We start from the raw sequence: 9,328 nt of genomic DNA, 5'->3' as shown, positions 1-9,328 counted from the left end.
TATAGACCATCTTTGGCCCGTTTGAAAGCTGGGCCCAATCACAGCTAAGGTAAGTATCCTGAGCGCGACAAGACTTCACTGACTTGTCGTGGTTTTAAATGGGTCGTGAAAGATCAGGTGCTCATAATTGCACGTCCACGCGTATCCAAACATTTCTGCGACAAGCATTCTGTGATGTTATCACAGCCCAAGGTGCGGCTACGTGCTATCTGCGAGCAGCGGTGGCGACCAGAGAATGTGCCTGAGACGTGAGCGATTCAAGTATTGATATGAATTTCAAACTACAATCCCCGGCTTAACATACCGTCACGCCATTGTAACCAAGATGCAAGTTTGGATGGTTAGAGTGGAAGGTAACGCAGGCAATATTTACGCAAACGAAGCATTGTTACAACCCTCGTGCTACGTCAAGAAAAGGAAAAGGGTACTGTGGCAAAAGACGACAAATGAGCCGTCTTACATTTGGGCTCTGATGTGGGCTGAGAGCTTCAGTCCCCAGCTTTCAAAACCATTGCCACGTCCAAGCTCAAGCAACCACACCATCAACGATCTCTATAAGCTGGATAGAGCTGCCAACGCCGGAGACCGCGCTGTGATTTAACACGATTTGAATGCTAGGATATTTCGTCTTACTTCACAACAAAGATATAAATATGCATTAGTCATCAACCATCATCTGATAACATCGCCCAGCCGGCTAGCCGTAAATAAGCCAGGAATCTAGTCCGTTCTTGGTTTGACGATTGTTAGCAGCAAACTCGGGCTGATTTTGATGTTGTTCCGAAATACATAGCCTCGAAATTACAGGATTTAATATGATATGTAGAGCATGAATAAGCTCTATGCATATGCATCTGTAGCACGGACAGCTTGATAGGACTGCGCACTATAGGGTGGATTATCATATTGGTCTATATATATATATATATATATATATATATATATATATATATATATAATGAATGCTGCTTACCGTTTTCTTAAAATGTACTGACCGGAATGCAAGGATATTTTTTTTGGGGGGGGGCCAAACCCTTGGGGCCCACAATGTTGCGTGGCCCCCTTTGATGAAATCCTGGATCTGCCCCTGCATGCATGACGCCATAGATACGTAATTCATGTCCATTCCACCCCATTGGGTATGCAGCGCTCAAGGCGAAGAAGAATATCATCGTCTTCAAGAAACTTGGCTTCAAGAAAATGTTGTACATTCGAAGACATTGCAGCGAGCAAACTATCTCACGGTCTATGATAAATAGCTCATATTGCTCACTAAATACAACCTCACTTATAAGTAACAACGTATTTTTAAGCGGAAAAGGCTACTTTAGACAGTACAATCTCTTTTAAGTAAGCCTGCTCTTAAATACATCCTGTGTGATTGCGTCATTGAACATTTGTACGAGAGCACATACTTCTAGTCCTTCAATCTCCCGAGAAATAAGAGCACCGACTGGAAGTGTTCGCTGAGCTAAATATCGTTGTCTGCTCGTGTTTGGTACCTTTCCCGTGATGCTTCGTCGCGAGTTTAATATATATCCGTGAGACAAGGGCGTTTCTCCAAGTCTTTCCGTGAGTTTTGGGTGTTTATTTGAATTCATACCATCAGTTACAGCGCTACTCTATGTTATTGGATGAAAAATCTCAAGTCCTTATGAACCAGGAAAAAGGTATAGCTTCCTGTTTTATGCACCACAACACGTAATAGGCATTAAAATCCAACCGAAATGACTACTCCACATTTCAATGAGGCTTTGAACTGAAATGGCCATGTTGGTGACCATTCGGTACATTTCAGAGCCAAGACCCCTTTGAGATGTAAACCACTCTAGTTTCGGAGCTATACGTCGGCGAAGACGGATAGACCTTTTCCGCGAGAGTATTTCAAGAGCACCTTGGCATTCATGCTGTCATAATAACAGCAATAAAACCCTGTCAATTCCATAGCCCATGAGCAAGGTCATGAAAAACATAATTGGTAAAGTCGTTCATATTTGGCGTTCGTGAGCAAGATTTTCAGATAAAATGATCGTCAATTGGCTCCCAAATAGTATTGTGCAACGCACGGTGACGAAATCAAACAATGACGCATCGAAGCGCATAGTGCATAGCGCTAAATAAAAAAAATTGTGTTGTCAAGAGCATCCCTTTCCACTGTTTCACGTTAATTATAAGTCGCATTATTTCATCATATCTAATGCTTGTTTCAATATATTCCAGTGCGAAACACTCCCTTCAATCCGATCATAATTCGCGTCCGATTCCGAGAACTCATCTGACCATTTATGCTCTTTCTTACTTCATCTACCATTCTCGTGAACCCGCTTGTCCGGGGCAGGCTGCATGTGACTGCAACTATGCTTACGCGGTGCATGGAAGAAATAGAGCGAAATGGCTTAAGCCCCCAATCCTGGAGATCTCCCTCGCTCCTGTCGTTGAGAATCAATACGACGATATCCCGCCTTCATGGGTCAGGGTGATAACGATACTGCCTCGAGGCAAATGATGAGGGCGCTGGTGTGGATACGGTTCTCAGGGTGGTCAACTCGCCAAGCGTTGTGGGTAACACCGCCGTGCTCCTGATGCAGTGTTCTCGAAACGGTGCTGCTTATGTTGTACCTACTTTTCTCTCACCCGAAAAGGTGCTAGTCCACCTCGCCGCAGCTCTCGTCTCGGCTTCACCAAATGTGTCTAACACCCTAAGCCAATAGGTCTTGCGAAAACATTTACTTGCCGTCAACCTAGAAAGCTTCCGGATGATGGCGTGCGAACCATTGTCACCTAATTATGGACCCCGCTTTCCTTACAGATAAGGTGTCTGCTGCTCCTGATCCAGAGCGGTGTCAACACGTGCGAGCATTGGATCTACGCAAGCCCCGACACATCGAAGCCGCTCGTGTCTATTATAATTACGGTCAGTGGATAAAAAGCGTGCGGATTGGATATCCGCCTGTAAAAAATTTATATTTCACGGCAATAAAATCTTAGGAATTCTAAAAGTCTCTAGATGTCGTAAGACCACGTATCTATACTTCTCAAAAGTGGCTAGGACGAAGCAAAGCTAGAAAACATTCAATCTATGTGAAAATACTCTCTCCACATGACATTCGTCCCATCGGAACATGTACTATGCCTGTCTTCCTTACTGCGCTTTGATGCTGCTTTAAAAAGTGGCCTTCAGTACCTCACCAGCGGTCAGTTGCATCATAGTTTTGGGATCGCCAAGCAATCCCTACTTTGTGATTGGCTTAGCCGACCATCTGCTATGTCGTACTCGCTTCTCATTGGTTAACTATCACATTTCCGGAATCCGTGACCATGAACCGTTCCCTCTGAATGTTCCCTCAGTTTCCTCTTGACTGCCAACATTTATCTTTCTCTGACTAACGACGAAGACTGGCACGAGCAACGTCTACACTAGTCTAACCATTGCGCCAGCAATAATAAATTTGCTACACAGCTCTTCTGGAAGCCCTCCCTCCCGTAATTGCACGCCCCATTTCCATACCGACAGACCAGGCCTGACCTCAGCCGGCCTCATGCGCTCACTCCCTCCAACTCGACCTGACCCCGACTTCCCTCCTGCCGACCTCCGACAGTTGACCATGCCTGACTTGCACGTGGTCGACACCTTCGCGCCGGGGACGCAGCCAGCATGCGTCGCCTGACTGCCGCCATGCTGGCGCCTGAGCTGCACGAGCGCCTGTGGGGGTGCCGTTCCGTGCCGACGGCTGGCCCTGCTACCTGAAGCCGATGCTGGACTACGTCCGTCAACAGAGAGGGTTCAGCTACGGACACCTCGACGCCGTCGCTCGGTTGTTCGTCAAGGAGGCGCTTTCGTCCGCCGAAGATGTGCCGACCTGCTGGTGCGTGTGCTCTCCTGCCCTTATGAGAGAAAAGGCAGAGCTGGCCGAGGATGTTGTGTTAGCATGGCAACTCTTGGACCTAGGCTGGTCTGGCTCGATACAGCCTAGCCGTGTTTCAAATTACCTTTATATTGCTTAATTTGAACATCAGCATGTTACTGTTGGTGTTTAATATAATTGCCCAAAACCGTATACTTGCAAGGCATCGACGACATTTTATGTGTTAGCCCATGTCAGCCTGCAAATGTATTTTTCAATGAATAGCACGTTAATACCCACAAAGATATCATGAGACAAGAGAAAGCACACCTACACCATCGTTAACATCACGACAAGGTTTTGAAGTGCAATGATATTCCACTTTTTAGCTTGGTGCTGAACAGGAGATGTGCAATTACCGGCACCAACGCGGCCGGGCGATAAAAATGGCCGATGAATAAAGAATTTTTTTTTTGATGCTCAAACATTTAAACAGCCTGTGACGTCATCAGTCTCTTGACATGTGAACAACATCCGGAAATGGTTCCTACGTAATGCTGTTTGCCACATGAACGTTTCGAATCTGGTGGGTCTATCGAGAGATGTCCTGTAGAAAGCCCACCCCAGGAGACCGCGGTCGGCGAATGCCTCAGAGGTAAAACGTTAACACAATTTAATGGTTCGCGTATAATTTTCGCCATTTTCTTCAGCTATGTGTACTACACCACCCTGCCGACTGCATGTACTAAGCCCAGGGATATATGACGCAGCACTGACAGGTAATGCTTCCGCTGACTGTGTATGCCCGCCTGACACTCGTTCACAGCCCGCCGGGCGTCTTCGTGAGGCCGCTGGACAGCATACACCTGGACACCGTCAAGCGCTTCTGGCCGTACACCGCGGATCTTCCCGATATCGACGGTGTGATACGTGACGGCATGACGGTGGGCCTCAGCGCCGGCGTGTTCGTCGCCACTGATAATGACATGGCGTCGTCGTCTGTCGGCCAGCTCGTGTGCTGGGCGGTTCTCAACAGAAACGCGGTGCTTGGCTTCCTGCGCACGCTGGAGACGCACCGGCGGCGAGGCCTGGCGCGGCTGGCGATGGCCGAGCTCACCCGGCTCTGCCTGCAGCGCCGCCTGCCTTGCGTGGTCGCAACCGACGTGCCGTCCGTGATACACATGATGGAGCCGCTAGGCTACAATTCGGTCTGCGACGCGTTCTGGGTGGAAGTCCACCCAGCAGAAGTCGGTGCGACGCAGGAAACTGGGTACGACGAGGGCACCCCCAGACGGGCGGTCCGGTGAAAACATCATCGTGACGCGCATAAATGCCAGTCGATGCTTATCCATACAAACTTTGGCGCGTGTGTATATAAATATAAATATATATAAATATTAATATATATATATATATATAATAATATATATATATATATATATATATACCTGAATGACAGGGTGACTTCGAAATACTTTCTCAGACATACTTCTCTCCATTTTGCGGGCGTATTGCTCAGAAATTAGAAGGACCTAGGTCTAAAGATGAGTAGAATTGTGAGCAGCACCAAGAGGTCTTCAAGATGGCTACTCCAGTTTAAAAGCCCATATAAATTTGAAACGCACCTTTTAACACGCGCCTGGTTGGCCAACTGGATGCTCTTCGCTTAGGTGGGGGGTAAATTGAGCCCGCTAAGATCTTAGGAAGAAAGAAAGCTGGAGACACCAAATTCACAGGGTGCGTTAACCTGTACCTGAACTCACTTACGTCAAAGTTTGACGCTCCTAGGTCATGATCTTCGGGTAAAATAAGGTCGCAAATGTCAAATTCCAGGTTGGTGTCTTAAGTGTCCCAAGAACCTAGATAACTGTTATTATCAAAAGGTCACATGCTTATGTAAGGTCAGACACTTTGTTTGACCTTTTGAAGATCATGGTGACCAAAATCATACAAGACCGCTTTGAGTGTTGCATTTGGATAAGCTACAAAGATTACGCTAGGCAGTTTGTTCCTAAAATCAAAATGTTGACCGAGTTCACTCCAGGTCAGTTACATATTCCGACCTTAAACAACTCCATGGAAGGTGAATAATGCGGTCCCGGGTCATCAACAATTTCGAAATCAACACCAGGATCTACCTCATATTGGAAGCGCTTAAGTATTAAAGCAGGTTGGTTTGGACCTTGGTCTGACCTTCATACCTGAACCTACGTCAATTTAATTTATTCATCAGTTGTTGTGTTACCGAAGAAAGTATCCCAGAGTTGGCTTCGTCTAACACTTCGTTATTGGATCAGATTGAACGATTCCCTAGGAATTGCCTTCACTGAAACCCTGACCTGACTCTAACCTGCCATAGGTCAGCGAACTTACAATGTGAATCCAAATATTTATGTCAGACGATTCGCTATTCAGTTTTCTATAGTTATGCGAATTTTGGCGCAGTTGCGCTGTGCAGTTCAGAATCCATTCTGGAAAAACCTTTTGGGGGTTAATTTGACCCCCAGCCGAGCGCGTGTTAGGGGAGATTTGTCACGCGGTTCTGCGCCGGGCCCGCGTGAAGCGATGAACTGTTGTGGCCCAGGCGTTGAGAGCTTTTACAAATACAGGTGACGATCTGCATTCTAATTGGGAATGGAAGCGAGGCTGGAGGTGATTTTGCCAGACAAAAGAAGCCCGCTCGCGCTCGGCCTAGGTGGGCATGTTGTCCGAAGCCGATGACGCGCGCTTCGGCGCGCGCTGCATTACAAGCATGTACAAGCTAAACGGTAAGAATTTTTAAAGAAGATTTCCACACGAGCAAGGCCTGCTGGCAGAGGGTGTCTGGGTCACGTGAAAATTGCAAGTTTCGCAAAAATGAGCGCGTTGTGTTATCCGAAGCCGATGACCCCCGCTTCGGCGCGGCTCGCTCCTTAGTTCGCACCAAGACTATCTTGGTGTTGTCGCTGGCTTATATTATATATATATATTATATATTATATATATATATATATATATATATATATATATATATGTTGTGGTGTGTGTGTGTGTGTGTGTGTGTGTGTGTGTTGTGTGTGGTGTGTGTGTGTGTGTGTGGTGTGTGTGTGTGTGTGTGTGTGTGTGTGTGTGTGTGTGTGTGTTGTGTGTGTGTGTGTGTGTGTGTGTGTGTGTGTGTGTGTGTGTGTGTGTGTGTGTATGATGTCTGTCTGTATGTTCTGTCTGTATGTGTGTTTATCGTGTCTGTCTGTGTGTCTGTATGTTGTCTTCTGTCTGTGTGTCTGTCTGTGTGTATGTGTATGTTTATGTATCTCATGTGATGCCTGAACAAAAGTGGACAGTATCCGAGAAGTTTTTACGCGCGGCCGTCTCCTTACGGCGACTTCCAAGGCTCTGGCCCGCCAATCATGTTGAGAAATCGACACCCATGAACAGTTCTATGCGTTAAATAGCAGCGTTTGCTGCTATTTAAGCTACTGATTATCGTATCGGCAGCTTAAACATTGTTGCTGTGGGAGCACTATCAGATGTCAATATAAAATGGCGATTGGACGACGTTTTTTCTCAGAACAGTCCTTTGCAGACTGTGGTCAAACTCGTCCCGTAGTGGGGTTGCCAAATTGCCGTGACACGGAAAACTACTCACTGGCGCCGGCCAATACAGCCACTTCGTATTTTCGTTACCATCGCTATAGTGCGGCCATTTGCATCCGTGGTCCATCGGAAACACTTAACCGGTTTAGAATAAATTAAACCTTTCGTCATTTATCCGATAGCTCGCTACAATTAATATTTATGGCTTTTTATGGCTTATGGCTCCGCCCTGTTTTCTCGGAAACAAGAAAAGACGCAATAATAATTCCGATCACAAAGCAGGCCAGGACGCACATGGTCCAGTCAACTACCATCCCGTTGCGTTTACCAGCTTCCTGTGAAAGCTTTTGGAACGCAAGACTGACAAAGGCCTGCCTGAGTGCTGGATCATAACGAACTCATATCGGATCAGTGATGTGAATTTCGACGCAACCGTGCTACCTATGGTCATATCATTTGCCCGCAGGCGACGTGGCGCCCTGAGGATTACAATAGGCGCAATCAAACCAGCAGATGAAGAAGTTAACTTGTGTAAAAGGACAAGTTAGCTATTTCTAAAAGTTAAGTTGTCTCTTGAACGCTTTGGGACATCAATCCGCACGTTTAGAATGTACTCTGACCATGCAATTTCATCTGCACGATTTTGGGATTTATAGTAGGAATGGATTGACATTTGCTGTACTGCGAACTGTTGCTGGGGTGTGGCGATGGATCTGGAAAAGTAATCAATTTTCCATGTTTGCTGTAGCTGTATTTTGAAGCTGTCTAGAAGGGATTCTCAACAACCATAATGGCGAAAATACGCCCCAGTCGGTGCTTCGGGCAGTACAAATGCATTTTGAAGGACTTTCGGAAGCATCATTTCCAGGTGGTCGCTCGTGCGCGTCCGGCGCCTGCCGCTGGGTTTTGCAGCGGTCAGCGCCGTTCCGTGGGAGAGAAACTGCATCGGCTAGCGGTGCTCTTGCTTTAATGGTTGTGAGTGCGCGGACTCAAACATATCTATGAAGTGGGTTTCACTAGTCGGTTTTGACAAAAGGTGTACGTTCTCAAGCAAGCGTGGGTTGCCTTTTTCATTTTCATCTCTTCCCAATGTCGTTTACACCCAGCGGCTCTTTTCGAAGCGTACATTTGCTTTGAGATGTTATGTTATCGCGCCGTTGGCCAGCGAACCGTGCCAGCCGTTACCGCGAATGATCACATCACACGAATTGGTCACATCAATGTATCGTGGTTCAGATGAATGCACACTAGCTCCGCCTGTCACGCGGTATCTAGGTGTGCTGGCCCGAGAGAGTTGGTTTGGTGTTCACCGCAGAGCAGTCCCGGCAGAGGACAGCGGGAAGGGAAATATAAGTTCACCGTACCTGTTTATTACACACATTACTGGACCGAACATCATGGATCTGCTTTAACCAAAAGAGCAGCACGAGCGGAGATTTCATGTGAACCAATAAACAGGGTACTGATATCGAGTGACACACAAAAGAATCCCCCGTAAAGGCTACAGAGTCCCATCCTCTTTGGCTCGTCCCCAAGCACCTACTCCCGAGAGACCGCGGTGCATAGTGCCCAGAGAAACCATTCATCACGTCCCGCATTACGCTTGTAGCCCTTGAGTGTGACATTGACTGCCTCGCACATGCGCAGCACTCGGCTACGACACTCATTCTGCCCGGTGCGGCTATCTCCGCCACCTAGCGGCCGGCCTCGGCCCCAGTGCCGGTGTTGCCGACAGCCCGGGTGACGGCCGCCTGGCGGCAGATCTCCGAACCAACCACCCGAGATGTCGGGTGCGACCGGGTCCGCGCCATACACTAGACGGGGCCCGCACGTATACATGTATAATTATCACAAGGTCCGTAGCGACTAATCCCCCTCATCCCGGTACAGCTTCCAACGTCCCTTTAGAG

General features: G+C 47.4%; 1 protein-coding gene across 1 annotated transcript in view; it reads left to right on the top strand.

The window, feature by feature from the left end:
• The window catches only part of LOC119106088 (ATP-dependent RNA helicase DbpA-like), a 42,769-nt gene that overhangs the window by 26,026 nt on the left and 7,415 nt on the right, over positions 1-9,328 (top strand). The window contains exons 11-12 of the mRNA XM_037229685.1: positions 3,692-3,866; positions 4,672-4,936. Coding sequence (XP_037085580.1) covers positions 3,692-3,866; positions 4,672-4,936 — 440 coding nt within the window. The remainder of the gene's footprint in view (positions 1-3,691; positions 3,867-4,671; positions 4,937-9,328) is intronic.

Source organism: Pollicipes pollicipes, unplaced genomic scaffold (genome assembly GCF_011947565.3).
Source record: "Pollicipes pollicipes isolate AB1234 unplaced genomic scaffold, Ppol_2.1 Scaffold_6138;HRSCAF=7277_pilon_pilon_pilon, whole genome shotgun sequence".
In the NCBI taxonomy this organism is placed as follows: Eukaryota; Metazoa; Arthropoda; class Thecostraca; order Pollicipedomorpha; family Pollicipedidae; genus Pollicipes; species Pollicipes pollicipes.
The sequence above is the reverse complement of the archived record's forward strand: the minus strand, read 5'-3'. Positions and strand labels throughout refer to the sequence as shown.